The sequence below is a fragment of the Electrona antarctica genome (genome assembly GCF_951216825.1).
Source record: "Electrona antarctica genome assembly, chromosome: 23".
NCBI lineage: Eukaryota > Metazoa > Chordata > Actinopteri > Myctophiformes > Myctophidae > Electrona > Electrona antarctica.
In genome coordinates this window covers 4,578,824-4,602,223 of record NC_136804.1, presented here as the reverse complement: position 1 = coordinate 4,602,223, position 23,400 = coordinate 4,578,824, and the positions used below count along the sequence as shown (strand labels likewise).

Here is a 23,400-nt window from a genome sequence, read left to right as displayed (position 1 = left end):
CACGGGGAGAACATGCAAACTCCTGAGGGGCGCTCTTATCACATTCCGTGCTCAGCCAATCAAATCATCACTGTGGTACACACACTTTGCTTTGTGTGACACAAAGCTGGGCATAGGAGGGGCTAGCGCCCCCTCAAAACATTTGAACGCCAAAGGCCAAGGGCCTTTCCCCGAAAATTGACTAACACTAAAAAAAAATATATATATATATACACATAGTAAACAGAGTTAATTCTACCCACCACTGCCTACAGTTAACCTCAACATTGGACATTTTGTGATTGAATTCTCAGTTTGTGTTAGCTGCAAAAGCGGTTCTTAAAGTGGGGCCTGGGGTCCCCCCAGGGGTCTTTGAAGGGATTCCAGGGGGCGCCCAGCTAAATGCTTGATAGTTACAAACTAAATAGACCTGCCTGTCTGCCATCGGGCAGCAACCTTGTACTATATATATTTGAAATATGGAGTTCAAGGTTGCTGTCCGATTCATTTACAAAATATATAGATTCTCATGCGAAAAATACAGATCTACAAGCTTAAATAAAACTAATGTCAAAGTGGTTAAGTGTGACTGTGGGTTTGAACAAGACTAAGAAATATTGAAACTACAATGGATCCAGATCTGTTTTGGACATGACAATATGGCAAGCCCTATAGTCAGTTGTTTGGTCAGACACATGGAAAACAACTACTGTGGCCAGATGTAGCTAATTACATGGGGTCTAGGAGGACTATTGTAAATAATAATAGTAAGTAAAAGTAAGTAAAACAAAAGAAAGCAGCAAATGTAAAAAAAAACTAAAACATGAACCATGGTTGAGAAAAAAAGGCCAAACTACCAAATAATGACAGAGCATGTAATCAAGCATGTAATATAATCTGTAAATTATATGAATATTGTTTTCAAATCATGTCTTGGACTTTAAATGTTTAGATGTACTCAGGTTGAGGCCTCGCATAAGCCCTTTGGACTTCTTGCCACCTCCTTGCACTTTTTCTTGTTTTTGTATTCTACATTATTTCCTTTTTGTATTGATTATAATGTGCTAAATAAATCAAATGAAGCCTAAGGTCGTGTATAATAAGCAGACATGGCAACACTGCTAGAGACACTGAGAGGTACATATAAAGATTACAGAATGGACCCTCTAGTTTGCACACACACACACACACACACACACACACACACACACACACACACACACACACACACACACACACACACACACACACACACACACACACACACACACACACACACACACACACACACACACGTCTTAGTGCTTTTCCTGGTTCTATCCTCAAGTATAGCAGAATTTGTATTGACCTGTATTTTCCTTTGAACTGTACCCTTTCTACTGTGAATCATTTTCAATCAATGACACTGAGAAATTACAATATTGTTGACGTCCAAATATAAAATAAATAATTTGTGTTGATAATAAAAATCATAATCTTGTCTCGAATCATTCAATCCTAAGTAAGTCCTGCCCACAACCCCTCTGGCTGGCCAATCGGAACAGGGCTATTAGAGTCATAGACATATAAACGTAGACTGTTCCGGCTCTGGGGGCCGTGTCAAAATTGAAGGCACAATTTACCGAGATTCCTTGTGAAGCATGTGTCAAGCTTCCGCGTGCGTAACATAAGACGCGATCTGCCAGTAGTCACTTGAGTGACAGCGAGAGACATGGAGGAGTCGCATGAGTGACGTCACTTGGGCAGCAACGCAGCGTGCCTTCAGTGCTTCCCTATATGGTACTTCCGCTTGACTTCCTGCCTTAATTGGAGACACGTCACTCCAATGAACTGCAGCGGCCAGTGACGCATCTATATATATTTTTTAATTGAGTGGTGTAAACCACTCCTACAACTGGCTTTGTTAGTTTACGTGTCTGTCCGTTTACGTGTCTGTCCGTAAAAAAATGAGCATGGTTGCTATGGTCACCCAGTTCACACGGGTGTGATTTCATTACGTCAGACATTACGTCAGACCACAGCTGATCAGTCTATATAAGACCTTACACCACTCAGTTCACACGGGTGTGATTTTTTTATATATCTATGGTATGAGTGGCAGCCGCGTCTGGTCGCAGCCAATCGAATAAGGCCCAGTCACGTCCCACGGCCAATTGTGTAAGGCCAAGAAAGCCCGCCGCCTTTCCCAGACATAGCGATATACGTAAAAAATAAAAAATGCAGATCTACAAGATCTTCTCTCCTGGTCCCTGAAACTATACCTTTTCAGATGGGGGTCCGCAACCAAATACATGTCAATGTGGGGGTCCTTGACATGAAAAAGTTTGGGAACCATGCACTGATCTAGACTCTATAGGGACCAGACATAAACAAACTCCTACAAAACAAGGTTGATGTAAATCCATTGAACTAATGCGGTGGTTTTCAACCCTTTTCATATCAAGGTCCATTATTTATTCAGCATTTGAGCCACGGACCACCATTTGATGACATTTATTAGCCTCTCATACCCAAACCTAAAGAATATTTTATTGTCGTTGGATAAGATTTTGTCCACAATTCCATGCTGTATTGATGTTGGTATACCATTAGTAGAGATAATAGACAGACGTTGATCAAAATAACAATTCTTCTACATTCTCTAATTGTGTAGACTTCTTGTAAATAGTAATAGTATCTAATAAGGGTCCATTTTGTTACCAACGCTAGCTTGCGACCACCTGAACACCTTCAAGGGTGGTCCCTGGCTCGACCACTGCTTGAGGACCACTGGTGGTCCCTGGCTCGACCACTGGTTGAGGACCACTGGTGGTCCCTGGCTCGACCACTGGTGGTCCCTGGCTCGACCACTGCTATGAGGACCACTGGTGGTCCCTGGCTCGACCACTGGTTGAGGACCACTGGTGGTCCCTGGCTCGACCACTGGTGGTCCCTGGCTCGACCACTGCTTGAGGACCACTGGTGGTCCCTGGCTCGACCACTGCTTGAGGACCACTGGTGGTCCCTGGCTCGACCACTGGTGGTCCCTGGCTCGACCACTGGTGGTCCCTGGCTCCACCACTGCTTGAGGACCACTGGTGGTCCCTGGCTCGACCACTGGTTGAGGACCACTGGTGGTCCCTGGCTCGACCACTGGTGGTCCCTGGCTCGACCACTGCTTGAGGACCACTGGTGGTCCCTGGCTCGACCACTGCTTGAGGACCACTGGTGGTCCCTGGCTCGACCACTGCTTGAGGACCACTGGTGGTCCCTGGCTCGACCACTGCTTGAGGACCACTGGTGGTCCCTGGCTCGACCACTGCTTGAGGACCACTGAACTAATGCATTTGTGTTCATGTTGGCAAAGATTTTTTGTCGCCCGTGTGTGGACAAAACTAACTTTTATTTATATGTATGAGTTACAAACAATGTATCATATGCAGTACAAGGAATTCAAGGAAACATTATATTATAATACAATTATTAAAAGTTATTTCCTATCATTTAACAATTATACACCTCGAAACCTTGAATTCACTGAGATTGTGTTTAGTGTTTGTCGCATTACTGATTCGCGAATTTGACGTTTTTTTGCATAATCGTCAATCATTTCTATGTTGGAAAAATGTCTGTACATTTTTCTTCTAAAATGGCAGAAATAGCAGAGCTACAAGCTTAAGACACGGCACTTGTTTTTATTATTAATTGTCAGTGATTTTTGTATATTTAAGTTATTGGCCATAAGAAATACAAAAGAAATACAAATTGTAATGTTCCAATGTTCAATGCAAGAAAAAACAAACAAAAACAATAAAAGTGTTAATCGCGATCGTGACAATTAATCATCTATCATTACATTTGTGATAGTGAAAGGCCTGCCGTTAGTCTCCTATTGGCCCTGCCGTTAGTCTCCTGTTGACTGAAAGGCCTGCCGTTAGTCTCCTGTTGACTGAAAGGCCTGCCGTTAGTCTCCTATTGACTGAAAGGCATGCCGTTAGTCTCCTATTGACTGAAAGGCCTGCCGTTAGTCTCCTATTCACTGATATTGACCCGGTCATCAAATGATTGGCTCAGGAATGAGACAAAAAAAACTAAAACAAGCAAAGAAAAATCTCCACAAACTCAAGGTGTAATCGATAGAAAATAAGTAACTTTTAATCCTTCTTTAAAGCTGCTATAAGCAATAATATGTCAAACTTGTAATGACCTTTTTTTCCTACCCAGCAATGGGTAGAACACTCCACCAAAAAAATGTAGTCTCTGTGATACTTCTGTTGGCCGCAATATGCATTCAAAGATGTTCCTAGAAGCATTGTCATTGGTCGGGAAGAAAACGGTCGCAATGACTAACCAATCAGGAAGTAGACAAATCGACCAATGACAAAGCTTCTAGGAACATTTTGAATGCAGATTGCGGCCGCTAGATGTGTCACAGAGACTGGGAGCGTTCTACCCACTGCTGGCTGTCTGTATACAAAACAAAAGAAAGAAAAAAGGTCATTACATTTTTGACATATTATTGCTTATAGCAGCTTTAATCCCAATGCGTAAAACCTTTTAACAGTTCAACCTTTTAACCTTTTTTAAGATAGTCCAAACAGTCGATCTACAAGCTCACAACGTGTCAATGTAGATTGGCTATTTGAACCATTTTTAAAATGTTTTTCAAAATTTGTAAAAACAATTAAGAAAAGAAAAGAAAAATAAAGCCCTAAAAAAAGTGTAGGCTTTTTTACGATGGGGTCCAAGATCTCTCGTTAAATAGCTCACACAAATCGGCGATTTCCTCCAGAACAGACTAAAATAATAAAGATACGGTTGACTTGGATAAAATGTTAACATTTTACAGTTGTCCGTCTGACTTGAGAGAAGAAAAAAAGAAAAGCACAGACACACACACGCCAAAATGTCCCGAACCACCGACCGAAATTTGGTTCAACTTTAGGTAAGAAATAACGACAGAAATGGCGACAAAAAGCAGACCCAAAGCTAATAAAGGAAGCAGAATAATAAACACATGGTTTCCATGTGGGTAACCAACGGGGGAGGTTTTGAGCACAGCACACCAATTAAACTCCTCCAGTGTTCGACGGAAACAAAAAATGTTGCTCGGTTTGTCTTTTTTTTACTGTGTTTCCTGCATTAAAAACAATCTGCTGTCGGGTGGAAACCAACCACGTCCAAAAATATGATGGTCTGTCACGGTGATGGTCTGTCATGGTGATGGTCTGTCATGGTGATGGTCTGATGCCATGGTGATGGTCTGTCACGGTGATGGTCTGTCATGGTGATGGTCTGTCATGGTGATGGTCTGATGCCATGGTGATGGTCTGTCATGGTGATGGTCTGATGCCATGGTGATGGTCTGTCATGGTGATGGTCTGTCATGGTGATGGTCTGATGCCATGGTGATGGTCTGTCATGGTGATGGTCTGATGCCATGGTGATGGTCTGTCATGGTGATGGTCTGATGCCATGGTGATGGTCTGTCATGGTGATGGTCTGTCGTGGTGATGGTATGATGCCATGGTGATGGTCTGTCATGGTGATGGTCTGTCGTGGTGATGGTATGATGTCATGGTGATGGTCTGTCATGGTGATGGTCTGTCATGGTGATGGTCTGATGCCATGGTGATGGTCTGTCGTGGTGATGGTCTGATGCCATGGTGATGGTCTGTCATGGTGATGGTCTGTCGTGGTGATGGTATGATGCCATGGTGATGGTCTGTCATGGTGATGGTCTGATGCCATGGTGATGGTCTGTCATGGTGATGGTCTGTCGTGGTGATGGTCTGATGCCATGGTGATGGTCTGTCTTGGTGATGGTCTGTCGTGGTGATGGTCTGTCATGGTGATGGTCTGATGCCATGGTGATGGTCTGTCATGGTGATGGTCTGATGCCATGGTGATGGTCTGATGTCATGGTGATGGTCTGATGTCATGGTGATGGTCTGTCGTGGTGATGGTCTGTCGTGGTGATGGTCTGATGCCATGGTGATGGTCTGTCATGGTGTTGGTCTGTCATGGTGATGGTCTGTCATGGTGTTGGTCTGTCATGGTGATGGTCTGTCATGGTGATGGTCTGATGCCATGGTGATGGTCTGTCATGGTGATGGTCTGCCATGGTGATGGTCTGATGCCATGGTGATGGTCTGTCGTGGTGATGGTCTGATGTCATGGTGATGGTCTGTCATGGTGTTGGTCTGTCATGGTGATGGTCTGTCATGGTGATGGTCTGTCATGGTGATGGTCTGATGCCATGGTGATGGTCTGTCATGGTGATGGTCTGCCATGGTGATGGTCTGCCATGGTGATAATTTGCCATGGTGATGGTCTGTCGTGGTGATGGTCTGATGTCATGGTGATGGTCTGTCATGGTGATGGTCTGATGTCATGGTGTTGGTCTGTCATGGTGATGGTCTGTCATGGTGATGGTCTGTCGTGGTGATGGTCTGTCATGGTGTTGGTCTGTCATGGTGATGGTCTGTCATGGTGATGGTCTGTCATGGTGATGGTCTGTCATGGTGTTGGTCTGTCATGGTGATGGTCTGTCATGGTGATGGTCTGTCATGGTGATGGTCTGTCATGGTGATGGTCTGTCATGGTGATGGTCTGTCATGGTGATGGTCTGTCATGGTGATGGTCTGTCATGGTGATGGTCTGTCATGGTGTTGGTCTGTCATGGTGATGGTCTGTCATGGTGATGGTCTGTCATGGTGATGGTCTGTCATGGTGATGGTTACCGCTTGAACACTTCCGTCTCGGCAACCGGTGTAGATCTGTGTGGGAGACAAGGTATGAGGCCCAGCTCAATGAATACTAGTATGTTGATCTGAATAAGACTATACCAATCCAACAAAGTTTAATATCAGTTAGGGTATACAGTAAATTACATAATGTTAAATGTATACATTTTTAACTCTGGTGTGACATAACCAAATGGACGGATGTTTGTTGACCTACCGTTCCCTTGTTCACCGTCATACATGACACCATGTCACTGTGTCCGTGAAGATGCAGTATGTCATCGGACTAACACAGGCAGAAAGAGAACGTTGGGACAACAGAAACACTGTCATCGTACTAGAATTATTACAGTAATACATCCCTCTGCTGCTGTAGCGCCACCAATGGTTGTGGTCTTCGTGTGTAAGCAGGGTGACATTGCCCTCTACCACATTGCTGCAATTTGTAAAAAAACAAACAAAAAAAAACGAGTGCACGGTTTGGCCTGGATCCCAGACAGAATAAATGATTTAAAATTCAAAATAGTGGGTGATCTAAAGGTCAGAGGTGAAAACACGAAAGTTGTTCGGCATGATGAGATGCATACAGTATGTATATCAAAGTTTTATTGCTGACTGTCAAACACTTCATGAGCTATGCCTGTTCAAAATTTGCATTTTCAATTGAGTGCTATACAGCACCACCCTTTCACCAATGGTCGTGGGCTTCGCGTCCTCACCGTTTGGCATAGCCCTCTGCCATAATTCCCACTGCACGGTTAAGCCAGAACTGCTATTTTTGGCAGAAGAAGAAGAAAAAAACAGACAAATACAAGTACCAAGAAGTCCCTTCGGGCTTGGTCCCCTAATGAGTACTAAGAAGTCTACATTTCCAATATGCAAATAAGTAAGTATCACATTTTCAGATCAAGATAACACGTTATACCTGTATACAATCTACCTGTAGCTTGTGTGCACGTAGGACGCCGTCCAGACTGGTTGTCAACAGGACCTTCTCCAAGATGGCTATCGCTGTGACGGCGTGACGATAGGCTGGGTAGATGTGGACCAACTCGCCATTCTTTAAATGAAGACCGAAATTAATAAAAAGATGACAGGTGAAGCATGTGCTACAAATATCCACAAGGAGACCGAGACACACAAGGACACAACTGGCACCAGGAGAATAGAGGTTATGCACATGAATAAAGTCAATGGCAAATCCAGTGGCAAAGTGAGTTTAACGTTGTTTAACATTCAGATAGGACTTTTCTGTTTGGATAGAAGGGCTGTGAAGGCCAGAAAGTAGTATTTGCCACTCAGTAAGCGTTCCAGCATAACATATATAATGATGTCTCTCTCTCACACACACACACACACACACACACACACACACACACACACACACACACACACACACACACACACACACACACACACACACACACACACACACACACACACACACACACACACACACACACACACACACACACACGTGTGTGTTAAATAACACTATAAACCGTCCGCCATTACCCTTTTCATGTCACGCACCCCCACGCACCACTATGGGTGCGCGCCCCACAGTTTGGGAAAGCCTGCTCTATAGTGTGTAGGACATATGCGATGTGATGTGATGTCACTGGCGATCACGGCTCCCTTTCTGCCTTTTTTTGTGTCGTTTTAGTTTATAGTCGGAACACATGGCCGGTATTGTTAACAGCAAAGTAGTACGGTCAAAGGTTATAATTAATAGAGAATGAGCCCTTATCCATTGTGGTCCATTGTACTCAATTCATCAGTAATAATACAACCAGTAAGACGCCTCTGGGGATGAGAAGCGACCTCGAGGTCGCGTGCACGCATCCGTCTGGGGGACAGCAAAACTGCTGGGCGAGCAAATGGGAGGTCAGATCAACATATCCGCCTGGGTGACAGCATGGGGGGGTCAGATCAACATATGGATTTCTGTACTGGCTATTTATGGAGCGTGTCTTGAGTGTACAGGGTTTGATGAGGTCAGATCAACATATGGAATGTCAGAACAGGTCAGCTCCATATACGGAGATCTAAGGGTGGCAGCGGGGCAGTGTCTTGAGTGTACAGGGTTTGATGAGGGCCCAGGTAGGGCCTTAATTTTCGGGCCCGTTGAGAACTCTAGTTTTCGCCGGCTGCTGGGCGCGGCTACAGTAATAACTTTGGGGAAGGCCCGCCTAGAGTTTAAATGGACAGGTATCAGTCAAAAAGTAGACATGGAAATGGAAGGATGGGTGGCAAAGGATCAACATATGTAAGAACAGGTCTATATTAGCCGGGGAGTCACAGGCCCAAAAGTTCAACGGTTAAGGATTGACCTGTGATGTCATGACACTTTTTATTTGTGTTTTTCCTATTCACTTGGTCATTAAGGTCCACAGAATGAAAGGTCTGCTCTGCCAGAAATATCCCTTCTTTCACATGTCCGTCCGTCCGTCCGTCCGTCCGTCCGTCCGTCCGTCCGTATATATATATATATATAGTCGGCAAACTCCGACCTTAAAAGTGAACGTGTATGGTGGAACCTGGAACTGGGATCAATGTGAACAGCTAGCCGCAATTAAAGAGTTAAGTAGCATGTGACATGTCAAACTAGGGGGTTTTCATGATTCTGAATCCATTCCAAGCATTTGTTTAGCACGAAAAGCACTCCTTGGCCTAAAAACGGCGATGGCAGTCATCACAAATGTGATGAGGTCAGCACATTTGGGCAAGTGGATATGGCCGAATTTAGGAGGAGTGTTTTTTGTACAAAACTAATTCAGAATCATGAAACCCCCTAGTTTGACATGTCACATGCTACTTAAAGTATGATAACATTTTGCCTTATATTGGTTGTCTATGGTGGGGTATACAAAAATGGCCATAACTTTTTTTTGCGATATTTCCGGCAGAGCAGACCTCTCATTATGTGGACCTTAAAGGGTTAGTTCAGATTTTTTTAACTTAAGCTGTATGAAATACTTGCCATTAATATAGTGGTTGCAACTGTATTCATTGATTGCCCGAGTCCCGTGGTGGGAGTTCTGCTCTGGTTTTGGTCAATATTAAGTAGTTCCGGTCATTTTGTGGGGGACACTGGGGCCACGCAGTAAAGGTAAATTAATCCACAAAACTAACGTAATTTGTATTGTTGACCTATTTCTAAAATATTAGCTAAACTTTTGGAACTATTTTTTGGGCGTAGTGATATGGACACACAAAACAGTTCCGTGTGACAGAGGGGTAAAGAAAAAACGAAAGTTGCACTAATGTTTTTGAAATAGGTCAACAATACAAATTACGTTAGTTTTGTGGATTAATTTACTTTTAATGTGTGGCCCCCTGTGCCCCCCACAAAATTACCAGAACTACATTAATATTTCACCAAAACCAGAGCAGAACTCCCACCACGGGACTCGGGCAATCAATTAATACAGTTGCAAACACTCTATAAATGGCAAGTGTTTCATACATCTTTTTTTTAATTATTTTTTTTAGTTTGAGGCCAGATGTAGAGTTGCTGGCCAATATTGATGTCATCAGGGATCTCCATATATGGGCTTAATATTGATGACATCACGTGATGTCACGAGGCCATGCCTGGGGGTGACTAACTAATGGGAAATGCACAATTTACCATAGTAAATGTGACCTGTGGTCGCAATAATACAATAAAATACATATTGGTAGAAAACTCAACTCAGTAGCATCAACAAGTATACTTACAGAGAGTGGGTGCTACTGGCCTTACAGACACAGGGAAGCTCGAGGAAAAAGGCTCTGTGGAAACCATTTATTTTACAATTCCAAACGTGTTTAAGGTTTTATGTTTAGTCAACTTGAAGACTCCAGGATGGTTCAAATGAATAGCTTTGTGATGTTGGTTGTCAGTTACATGAGCAGCAGTTCATATCCACACCATTGCATCAGTTCTTTGAAGGTGAAATGTAGTGAGTGACTTACATGGATATTATGGGCATGAACAGTTGCGTCAGTCGAGCCGCTGAAGACGAGATCATCCACTACCTGAGAACGACAAGAATATTGAATTATGTACAGTACATTACATCGCCTATAGCCCTAGTTGACCACAGAATCTCAGAGTACATTCACACATGTCAAGTTTGACTTGATTTTCCATCAGGAGTTGAACTCATCTTAACTCAAACAGCACTGAAAGGCAGGAAGGCAAAGCACTAGGGGTGTAACAATATAGTAGCTGTATCGAGAATGTTATTTTAATTTCAAGAATCAAAGTATATCGAAATGTGAACAGCAACATTGACTTTGTATCCTATCATATCGTTTTGCAATGCAAATAATCGGTATCAGATTGTTTTGCATTGCAAAAATCGATTATATCAATACTAAGTACTAAGCAAAAAGAAAAAGATTGGTTGAATTACTTTCCCATTCAATATCACTACACTCGTCTATCGAATGTGCATATTATCTGTGTTCATGTCAAGGTACAGGTTTGTCCATTAGGTTCAAATATTATGTCTATGTATTTTATATCCATATCCATACATTTTCCCTTAGAAAACCTGTACTATTACTCTGTTTTTTATTATTAATTTTATGTCTCTTATTTTACCTCCCTTTTAAGTTGTTTATTAATTATTTCTGTGAACATAACCATGTGATCCCTTTCTTTGTATCTTAGTTATGTACTCAACCTATTGGTTTTATACCTGTATATATGTTGTTTGTATGTCTGGCCTCGTGGGGAAAGATGGTGGGTGGGTGGGGAGGATTGGGAAAGGAGTTGTGGGAGAAAATGTAAAAACTAAGAGTTGTATTTTCTTTCTGTGAAACTTGTATATGATGTCATACTCTTTGAATAAAATGTATTGAAAAAAAGAGAAAACCTGTACTATCCACATGTTTCACACATATTTACCCTAATTACTTTCTCTTTACTGTAATGATTTTAAATCATTATGTCGTATCACCATAATGAACCAATATCGGCCATGTATCGTATCATACCATGTATCATATCATACCATGTATCGTATCATACCATGTATCGTGCTACGTATCGTATCGCTGTTAAAATGTATCGTCACAACCCCTACAGAGCACCGTTTGAAAACGAAACAGTTTCTGAAGCTTCAAATAGGGCTGTCAATATCATATTACTTTCGAAATAGTTTTTTGCTACACTACCTTATACATGTATAAGATTCGTTTTTTTTTTTTTTTTTTCAACATGGAAATGATTATGATGATCATGATGATTATGACAATTATTCAAAAAATAATTTGATGATCTCAAATATCTGTGATTAGGCGATAGTCTAATACCTCCAAACAGAGTACAGCCATGGAGTGGCTCTGCAGCATGCGCAGCAGCAGGCCACTCTCGGCGTCGCAGACACTGATGCTGCCGTCATAGGATCCAGTTAACAGTATGCGGTGAGCTCCCTTCTGGACTGAAGACAGACAGGTCACACCTTGGGCTATGTGACACGTAAACACATCCAGCTGCTTCAGGATCTGAAGGATCACAAGGATTGGTGGAGCATTTTGAGAGAAAAAAAAAACAATAATGAAGCACATAGGGATGCGACAATCATTATTAGGCAATGCTTCACAATAATTGTATTGTAGATTCGAATTAAATGTGAAATCGTACACTGGGATCAATGTGCTTTTGCCAAGCTGCATATTCAGTTGTGATCTGACCCGAGTTGGCTCGATCTGTACTTGGACCGTTTTTCTTTCTCAGATCTACAAGCTCACAACGCTTCACAACAAGAGCATGTGAGCAGAGCGGGTCAACATGAGTGTGACAACAGCCCCCTGGAGCGTGGAGCGGCCTTTCCCCAACTCAGCTGACTCACATTCTTAACAGCATATTGCATTGTGAGCCTGTAGATTGGCTGTTCTTGGCTAATGTTAGTGGAGGAAGCACACTCACCTTTACATCAAAGCTAAATACTGATCCATCGTCGACTCCCACATAGAGTATGTTCCAGGCAATGTGTAAACACAATACTCGGTGTGGAAGAGATGCACACTTCAGGCATTTCTTTGACTAGTGAATAAGAGAAAAACATAATGGCAACCTAGAGGTGTGTGTAGTTGTGTTCATACAGTATCTCGGACATACATAGAGTTTGATATTTAATATGTTAAGAACGCATGATTACAATCTACGTCCGTCTCTAGACATGGTAACGCCCCGCCTACCTGATTGGCCTACCGACGCTGCCGGCCTTACAAATACAAGTACGGTATAATACAAGAGAATGACAGCTTGGTACGGCGCGACAGATGACGCTCCAGAATGAAGCCTTGTAACTTGCAACTTTTATTTTTGTACAAGAGGCAAACTAATATTGTTTATGCCATTTGCTTTGATTGAATAATTGATTGAACATGTACACCGTAATATGATTTGGGTGTTGTGTTCTAAATAAGGTGTTGATTATTGTGTATTAGTTAGTTTCATTTATTGTCCAAGTGTGGAAATTTGTCTTTGGTCTCAACAGTAAAAAACCAACAGTTACAACAACACTTAACACAATTATTTTCTCATGGCAAAAAAGTGCAGGACAACAGTGGCAAATACATTGGCACATTGGCATAAATCTGTAATGTATTTGTATGTGTTAACTTGAAACGCCATTGTACTGTAAAAAAGTCTCTTTTTCCTTGATCTTTATCCTTTTTAGTATAATAGTATTAGTTTACTATAATTAGACTATCTTGTATTATACCGTACTTTTATTATTTCCCACCACGGAGTAAGCTATACACCTCGGAGGAAAGTCTGGAAAGACGAGCAGTGTCGGTAGGCCAATCAGAGGCTGGCGGGGCATTGCCATGTCTTGTAATCAGGCGTTAAGAACACATCAGGCAAGATAGCCTACACAAGGGCTGTGTTGCGACACGTTTGAGCGGAGGTTGAATGAAAGAACAAGTTTATTTCGAACATAATTTGAAAACAACAAACAACAAAATAACCAATAACGTGCGAAAAGGAGTAGGATGAAGTATAAAACGTATTAAACTCCTATCCCGCTTTTACCAATGCAACATTCACTGGTAAACTTTTCAACAGAATGTATTTACAATAGCCCAAGCATCTACTTGTTAAAGAAAAAACATGAAAATAGAACAAATTTCAGCAATAACAGAAATAAAATCAATAAAACCGGTAAAACTGGTACTTTAACTAAAAACATAAAGGCCTATGACGGGTTGGATTGCAGCAAAGGTGCTAGGGCTTGCGACAGCCAGAGCTGTGTTGGTCAACACCGCCCCTCCTCATCCAAGTACCTCCTAAATATAATTATTTTATATGACCTCCTAAAGCGATTCATTTCTCGACTGAGTTGCACTTCCTTACTCAGTCCATTCCACAAATGTACTCCACAGACTGAAATACACATACTACACATACTAGGTTGATTCGAAAGATTTGTTGTGGCAATGTGCGTGCAAGGTTTCAGTCACAGCAAACGAATGTAGCATTCACTCCCACAACCTTTGGAATATGAAGGTCCTGACAGATACTTTTTTGATCACATGACTAGAGAGAATACAATGTGTACCAAAGACTGATCTTGGTCAATGTGCCAAGCTAAATTTGGCTCCATAAGACCGCTGTAACACGTTACAAGCAACTTTGGGAACAATTGTGGCCTGTGTTATAGCGTGGTACCTTGATACTGTAGCAGCGGACAGTCTTGTCATAAGATCCGGTGTAGAGGCGTGCTGGCATGTTGGGTAGTGACGACACCAGCACACATTTGACAATATCCGTGTGGCCGTCAAACTCCACCACACGTTCTTTGGTCTGGAATGAAATGCACAGACCTACTGTTACACAGACAGCTTCTCTTTAATGTAACTGCGTACTGTAGGTTACTGTGAATGAACGTCCTAATGAGAGAGTTGACTTATAGATGGATAAACAAATACAAAATAGACAATGTCATCATGTAGGACGGCAGCAATGAAATTAAATGTAAATGTTGTGTACATGCTTTGACTGTTTGTATTTATTATATAAGTGTGAGCATGTATATTGGCTCTTTTCACCATTTACTTTTAAGAAATATGCTTGTATTATAAAATATTTTTTGTGTTATTTGGCAGGTTTTGGTCATTTGTTTACAAAGCCAAACACAAATGCAGTTTTCATTCATATGTCCCAATCTAATGTGCTCAATAATGCCAACAACAAAATTAATTGTGATGTGTATGGCAATTCATACACATCACAATTAACACTTCCATTACCAACTTGTCAAGTACAATTTCATGAGTGTGACTGTGGTCAGAGCATACCACCAGACTGTAGGCTTGTACTGTGTCCCCAGAGCACGTATACAGTAAGCCTTCATGGACCTGCATGTCATAGACTGGATGGTGCATAGTCGGGAATGAACCTAACGCAGGCGGCAGCTCTGAAAAGATGGGAAGATTACTTATTCAATTCAAGGTTATTGCAGTAGGTACATACTGTACAGTAGTACAGCTACTGAGTGTGTGTGTGTGTGTGTGTGTGTGTGTGTGTGTGTGTGTGTGTGTGTGTGTGTGTGTGCGCGTGCGTGTGCATGCGTGTGCGTGTGTGCGTGTGTGAGAGAGAGAGAGTCAGAGAGAAAGAGAGACTACAGTAGAGTTCAACATTCTTTCAGACCAAGGAGCCCTTAGCTGAGAGGGAGATGAAGCTACACTCAAGATAAGACACGCACATTTTGGTGCAACCACTCCATCACACAGCTATGTGTGTCCCTGGGTCTGTCTGTCCAAGCACGAAAATAGCTTGGTTGGTAAATCTGTCATTTCTCATAGCGCGGCACCGAGTGCCGTGCTACGAGCTTGTAGATCTGATATTTTTTGAAAAATCGTGAAAATGTGGTGCAAATCTTTATAAATATTATTTCAGAGCGTTCTTTTTGGCAGAACGTTTTTAACTCAAATCTTTGCTTCTGGGGGGTTCCTGGACCTATATTTTCAGATGGGGGTCCGCACTAAATACACTAATCTGGGGGTCCTTGACATGAAAAAGGTTGAGCACCACTGACATTGAAACATTTCAATTTCAGACAACTTAGGAAATAGAATTTTAGAATCAACCTCAGCTACTGTTATGTAACAATGCACCACCTGAGCGCCTCTAAATCACATACTGTAATTAGGTGATGCCTTGCTCAATGACACAAGGACAGGACAGGACATCACCTTGTGTTGTTCCCGTCTTCTTCTGTCCGTCTCCATCATGCTCCACCACTGCTCCTCTGCTCTCTGGCAGTTCTTCTTCTCCTCCTCCTCCCTTCACCTGCGATTTTACACCCTTTTTCCTATTCTTCTTCCCCCCATTTTCGCTGACAGCATTCTCCTGTACCCCCTCAATCGTTTTGACTACTTTTTTCTTTTTCTTCTCCCCATTTTCGATGGGCGCATTCTCCTCTACCCCCTCAATCGTTTTGACTACTTTTTTCCTTTTCTTCTTCTCCCCACCTTCGATGGGCGCATTCTCCTCTATCCCCTCAATCGTTTTGACTACTTTTTTCCTTTTCTTCTTCTCCCCACCTTCGATGGGCTCATTCTCCTCTATCCCCTCAATCGTTTCGACTACTTTTCTCCTTTTCTTCTTCTCCCCACCTTCGCTGACAGCATTCTCCTCTATCCCCTCAATCGTTTTGACTACTTTTTTCCTTTTCTTCTTCACCCCACCTTCGATGGGCTCATTCTCCTCTACCCCCTCAATCGTTTCGACTACTTTTTTCCTTTTCTTCTTCTTCTCCCCACCTTTGCTCACAAAGTAATTGAGGAAACGATAGAGGGGGTCCTCTATCGTTTCCTCAATTACTTTTTTCTTTTTCCTCTTCTTTTTTTCTCTGCCTTCCTTCACAACATCATCCTGTACCCCCTCTCTCATTTCCTCTCCTCCTTTCTTCCCCTTTGTCTCTCTCCCCATCACTGCAGACCCCTCGTCTTCCACCGTAATTTTCCGTTTTGTCTTCTCTTTGGCCTTCTGCATGTGCTGGGAGACCTCTGTCTTCTTTTTCTCTTCTTGGTTCTGGAAAAGACCTGGAAAACAGACAACTACGTTAGTATAGAAACTGTGGGTCACCTTTGAAGAGGTTTGGGTTTTGTAAGATACCTTGCCATGATGGAACTACAAATGTGGACAAGAAATTAAAAATAAATTGACTATTCAAAATATGCTCCTCATTGACTTACATTGTACGTGTAAACAGCTCTCAAAGTCACTCTTTTAGTACGTAAACAAACACAAACAAAGTTGATTCAGACAATATACTTTACATCATATCAGGCTGGAGCAAAACCCCTTTCAGCAGTGTTAATTGTGTTGACATTTACAAAAATGAACACTGCTTTTCAGTCCATTGCTCTCAATTCCTGTGGCTGGTCCTGATACAGAGGATACTAGAGATGGACAGCGGACAGTATAATTGACCCTGCTCACAATTCACATGGCAGCCATTTTGATGTTACATTATCAAACTGTGTGACATAAATGCCAAATGGTCAACATGGTCAATAATACTGTCTATAGACTGTATACTGGCTAAAAAAATCACACCCGTGTGAACTGAGTGGTGTAAGGTCTTATATAGACTGATCAACTGTGGTCTGACGTAATGTCTGACGTAATGAAATCACACCCATGTGAACTGGGTGACCATAGCAACCATGCTCATTTTTTGGCACGAACAGACACGTAAACTAACAAAGATGAAATCACACCCGTGTGAACTGGGTGACCATAGCAACCATGCTCATTGTGGTAGTCATTGTGGTGTAAACCACTCCTACGACTGGCTTTGTTAGTTTACGTGTCTGTCTGTCTGTCTGTTCGTACCAAAATGAGCATGGTTGCTATGGTCACCCAGTTCACACGGGTGTGATTTCATTACGTCAGACATTACGTCAGACCACAGCTGATCAGTCTATATAAGACCTTACACCACTCAGTTAACACGGGTGTGATTTTTTTTGGTACGGACAGACACGTAAACTAACAAAGCCAGCCAGTAGTAACTATAGAGGGTATGCGCGTGACATCATCATCAAACCCGGAGGTTATGCAGGAACACCTACAGAGTGGCAAAAAACTACTTTCTGGCCTTGACAGCCCATGCATCCAAACAGAAAAGTCCTATCTGATTGCATTAAAGGTATATTCAGTGATTTCACTTAATTCAAATATCACTTATTTCTTATTCAGTGATTTCACTTAATTCAAATATCACTTATTTTTTCGATAATCCTCCCTACTATAAAGTGTGCTGACCATATAAGGAGTTCCTCCCTGTCCCCAGTGAGCCCCTGGGGTCAAAAAACCCTAGTTTCGGTTTGGGCTTTGGGTGGCAAAGCCTTCATCCAATCAGGATGAGAGGGGCCTTCCTCCAATCATGATCGAGTGGGGCGGGCCTTGGTGCACCTGCTGTTGGTCTGTTGTACTTCCCCCACTGTAGAGCGTGTGCATGTGCGGACTGTTTTTTTTTTCCAAATCACCCAATCACTGAATGCTCCATTAAACAACATTAAAGAATGTTAAACTCACTTTGCCTGTTGCTTTGCCACTCGATTTGCCACTCGATGTGCCATTCACTTTAAGCATGCCCATACCCTCTATTCTGCTTCAAGGCCAGCAAAGTGAGCTGGCAGACTGAAAGTTCTCAGTCAAAAGATGTTCAAAATGGTAAAGCATGTTTTACCTGCAAGTTTTACCCTGTCAACAACAGGGTAAAACTCAACATCAATGGAGCGGCCATGGATGGTAGCGCCCTGTGCCTGCTTTAGCCACTTCGCAGCCAGGGCCTTTGTTTTGAATTTAATGATGGCAGTGCTGTGGAACAAGTGTGGAAAGAAAATGTTAGCTCTTCCGATACGTTTACATAAATTCACATATCATATGGATCATTAGGTCATTAGGACTGCAGTCACTGTACCATCCATGGTGAATACAATCATTTAATCTTCATCAGTTCAGTTGCATCACCAACAATAAATAAAATGATGAATGAATTGAAAAATCCAAAAATTGTTGATTAAAAAAAAGAATGTATTACTGTCCAGTGGTTTGTTCTTACCGTTTGCACCGTTTACGAGGCAGACACCGATGGACATGATCTGCATCCTTAAACAGACTCTTGAGGTCGTCTACAGTGGTGTCGGGTGTAAGGTTTCCCACAAACAACATTCGTGAACCTCTCTCTGTGGGAGAAAGGAGTAACATATATACACCACATCAATAACAGCACAGAACTAGAAAAAGTGCCTCTGGGCACAGGTCTCCACCAGGAGGATAGGAGTGTGTGTGATGTTTGGCAAAATGTTTAGGAGTAATATAAACATGTTTTTTTGTTTGTTTTTTGCAACAATTTTCTTAATTTTGTTGAGGAAATGCAGAGCCAGATCACTCATAGCATCTCTGAAGATAGAATTCTGGATGAGCAGGGCATTTTGTACAAAACGGGCCACTCCTGAAAACTTTGGAAGGCAATCTTAGCCAATCAGTGTAGAATCTGAGAAATCCAACAGACTCGTCTTGATCACATGACTACAGAGATCATGTGTACAGGTTATGCAGGAACACCTACAGAGTGGCAAAAAACTACTTTCTGGCCTTGACAGCCCATGCATCCAAACAGAAAAGTCCTATCTGATTGCATTAAAGGTATATTCAGTGATTTCACTTAATTCAAATATCACTTATTTCTTATTCAGTGATTTCACTTAATTCAAATATCACTTATTTTTTCGATAATCCTCCCTACTATAAAGTGTGCTGACCATATAAGGAGTTCCTCCCTGTCCCCAGTGAGCCCCTGGGGTCAAAAAACCCTAGTTTCGGTTTGGGCTTTGGGTGGCAAAGCCTTCATCCAATCAGGATGAGAGGGGCCTTCCTCCAATCATGATCGAGTGGGGCGGGCCTTGGTGCACCTGCTGTTGGTCTGTTGTACTTCCCCCACTGTAGAGCGTGTGCATGTGCGGACTGTTTTTTTTTTCTCCAAATCACCCAAATCACTGAATGCTCCTTTAAACTCACTTTGCCTGTTGCTTTGCCACTCGATGTGCCATTCACTTTAAGCATGCCCATACCCTCTATTCTGCTTCAAGGCCAGCAAAGTGAGCTGGCAGACTGAAAGTTCTCAGTCAAAAGATGTTCAAAATGGTAAAGCATGTTTTACCTGCAAGTTTTACCCTGTCAACAACAGGGTAAAACTCAACATCAATGGAGCGGCCGTGGATGGTAGCGCCCTGTGCCTGCTTTAGCCACTTCGCAGCCAGTGCCTTTGTTTTGAATTTAATGATGGCAGTGCTGTGGAACAAGTGTGGAAAGAAAATGTTAGCTCTTACGATACGTTTACATAAATTCAAATATCATATGGATCATTAGGTCATTAGGACTGCAGTCACTGTACCATCCATGGTGAATACAATCATTTAATCTTCATCAGTTCAGTTGCATCACCATCAATCAACAATAAATAAAATGAATGAATTGAAAAATCCAAAGATTGTTGATTAAAAAAAATAATGTATTACTGTCCAGTAGTTTGTTCTTACCGTTTGCACCGTTTACGAGGCAGACACCGATGGACATGATCTGCATCCTTAAACAGACTCTTGAGGTCGTCTACAGTGGTGTCGGGTGTAAGGTTTCCCACAAACAACATTCGTGAACCTCTCTCTGTGGGAGAAAGGAGTAACATATATACACCACATCAATAACAGCACAGAACTAGAAAAAGTGCCTCTGGGCACAGGTCTCCACCAGGAGGATAGGAGTGTGTGTGATGTTTGGCAAAATGTTTAGGAGTAATATAAACATGTTTTTTTGTTTGTTTTTTGCAACAATTTTCTTAATTTTGTTGAGGAAATGCAGAGCCAGATCACTCATAGCATCTCTGAGATATAATTCTGGATGAGCAGGGCATTTTGTACAAAACGGGCCACTCCTGAAAACTTTGGAAGGCAATCTTAGCCAATCAGTGTAGAATCTGAGAAATCCAACAGACTCGTCTTGATCACATGACTACAGAGATCATGTGTACCGATTTGGGTGAGATTTGAATGAAATCTGTGCGACTAACATAAACATTGTGTTTTGCAGAAATCGGCCTCATGGTGGCGCTATAACCGGCAGATGTGGAGGGATGCAGGGAACATTTCCATGGCCTCTAGAGAGTGCACATACATAAGTTGTATAGAGATCCAGTTATAGGAAAAAACAGGAATTGCCCCGTTATAGCGCCACCGTGAGGCTGATTTGGAAAATAATTAGTGGCATGTCGTCCTCTGTCTAGTGGAAATGTGCATGTATAATTTCACGGAAATTGCACACCGTTTGTGATTTGTGGCATTTTGTTCGAAACGGACCAATCATGTGAGCTTTGGAAGCCAATCAGGATGGAAGATGGGAAATGGTGCAGATCCGTGTTGATCACATGACTATGGAGATAGTGTATACCGAATTGTGTGATGTATGGATAAAATCAAAATGTGTACGAGGAATCTACAGAAACGTGTTTTGCCTAAATCGGCCTCATGGGGGCGCTATAACAGGCCGTTGAGGAATATTTGGGGCAGATGTTAGTCATTGGGAGGGTCCAGGGAGTGGATCCAGGGAGTGTGTGTGCAAAGTTTGGCATGTATCGGGCCAACGGTGCCGGAGATTAGCTGGTAACGGACGGACAGCAAGGACGGACACACGCACACACACACGCACACACGGAGGGAGTGCAAAACATACTCTCTCCCCATGCCTTCGGACTGGTGGAGACAATGATAACATTCTTGCAGCTTGCTTGTTGCAAGTGGCTGCAGGGAAATAATACAGCTGCATATGTGCATGTGAAATGAAAGTATGTTTTCAACTACATAACAGAAGATAGTGTGCACTTTTTGTACAGAAAGGCTATCCATGAAACAACCATCTGGAAACGTTCTTCCTTTTCTTTTGGGAGCGCCCCGGCTGACCAGGGGGAGGCAGTATAGACACCAGGATTACTGAATGCAAAGTCCACACAAAAGACCTTTTTGCTACCAGCGATTGGTATAACCTTCTTAAGTCACCCTCTAGTGCAATGGTTCCCAAACACTTGTTAGCTAGTTCGAGACCCAAAAGATTCATGGAAATTCTTTAATTTCTTCATGAAATTACTGAAAATAAATTTGTTTTTATATTATTTGAAAGCATTTTCAAAGGACATTCTCCAAAAAAAGCTTACTACTTCATATATTTAAAACACAAAATAAAAGGGAACATACAAATGCAGTGCAGAGGATCCCAACCACTGGTAAAGACTCGGTGGCAATTCGCCAGTGATGTCAGGTCACTGTGGTTTACGAGCAGGAAGCTAGGCCCTTGTTTCTAAACAGCTTCGAGACCTTGCTACTTCCGTGTTGCATGAGCATAACAGTGACATCACTGTCAAATCCTTGGCATCTTTACCGCAGCCTCCACGTTAATGATCAACAAGCTGTCCTATTTTGTCACATTCGCAATTTTGCGCTAATTAAACAGGATTAATGTCCTGTCAACATTTAAGTACACCTATCACAATACGTAATCCAGGTAAAGTAACGTGTAACTCTGCAATTCGATCTACAAGCTCACAAGGCGTATATATCAAAGTCGTACGATTAGTCACACACGTTACCGCAGTGAAATTTGTTCTCTGAATTTGACCCATCTCTTGGAGCGGTGAGCCGCAGCCAAGGAGCGGTGAGCTGCAGCCGTGCCGCGCTCGGGAATCATTTGATTAGTAGATTTAATGGATATGTAGTGATGGAACAATATACATGGAATAAAGCAAAATAATATATCACACCTGCAACATTTTGCATAGTAATGTCCTTGCTCTTGTATTGCTATTGGAGACACTGGGGGGGACACTGGGGAGGCACTGGGAACAACTTGACAGAAATATGCAACAACAACTCAACAACCAACAGAAAGAAGTGATGCTACTGCGAGAGCAACTTGACAGATTTGTGGTGAAATTAGCAGATCTACAAGCCAACACTACGCCTGATGACTACAACAATATGAGGCAGAAGGAACCAAACCACAGCGGAGACACACAACTGACTGTTACTACACCCAAGGAACAGCCCGCAGACAACAGCAACAACCATGAACAACCTGAACCCCTCATAAACAATCAAGGACAGGGGGGAGCAGTTGTCACAGCGACACTTTGTCCAAGGAAGCTATTCCCATTCAGTCCATATCCAGAACCTCATCCTCATCTGGGGACTGGGGCACAGCACGCAGAAATATACACATATTCTTCAGCAGTACATGTGCAGCGAAGCTGGACACCTGATGAACTGAAAGACATCATGAAGGACCTTCCAGACCACAAAGTCAACGTGGAGCGCTGGTGTGCACTGTGTGCAGCTGTGCTAGACTTGATTGAGATGTATGAGCCATCGGCAAGAATGCTCGAATCTGTATTTCGCAAAGTCTTTGGATTAAAGTGGCTACATCTCAGGGAACATTTTGATGTGAATGGAGCACAAAATCACATTGTCACTGGACAGTTGCTGAATCACGGTGGTCTTTTTGACAGCGTCAAAGCAGCATTTCCAGTACCCACTGATTGGCCAAAAATTCACAGCACTAAGCAATGGCCTGATGAGACCTGTGGCACCTACAGGAATAGACTGGAGAACTGTTTTCAGAAGCACTGTGGTG

The 23,400-nt window shown here is 42.5% G+C and overlaps 1 protein-coding gene and 1 long non-coding RNA gene across 2 annotated transcripts; both read right to left on the bottom strand.

The window, feature by feature from the left end:
• Nucleotides 1–5,663: 5,663 nt before the first annotated feature.
• On the bottom strand, nt 5,664–16,641 carry LOC306916336 (uncharacterized protein; the record flags this gene model as incomplete). Its single annotated transcript, XM_079494170.1, has 9 exons — nt 5,664–6,737; nt 6,922–6,990; nt 7,645–7,764; nt 10,665–10,727; nt 12,012–12,203; nt 12,628–12,744; nt 14,377–14,511; nt 15,006–15,124; nt 15,903–16,641. 9 exons carry the CDS (start codon nt 16,639–16,641, stop codon nt 6,654–6,656), a joined length of 1,638 nt encoding a protein of 545 aa, XP_079350296.1. The 3' UTR covers nt 5,664–6,653.
• Nucleotides 16,642–16,667: 26 nt separating this feature from the next.
• Nucleotides 16,668–19,980, bottom strand: LOC306916148. Its single transcript, XR_013788937.1, has 4 exons — nt 19,886–19,980; nt 18,785–18,908; nt 18,410–18,540; nt 16,668–16,754 (listed from the first exon to the last, which is right to left on the bottom strand). It is a non-coding gene; the product is annotated as an uncharacterized lncRNA (long non-coding RNA).
• Between the last annotated feature and the right edge of the window lie 3,420 nt (nt 19,981–23,400).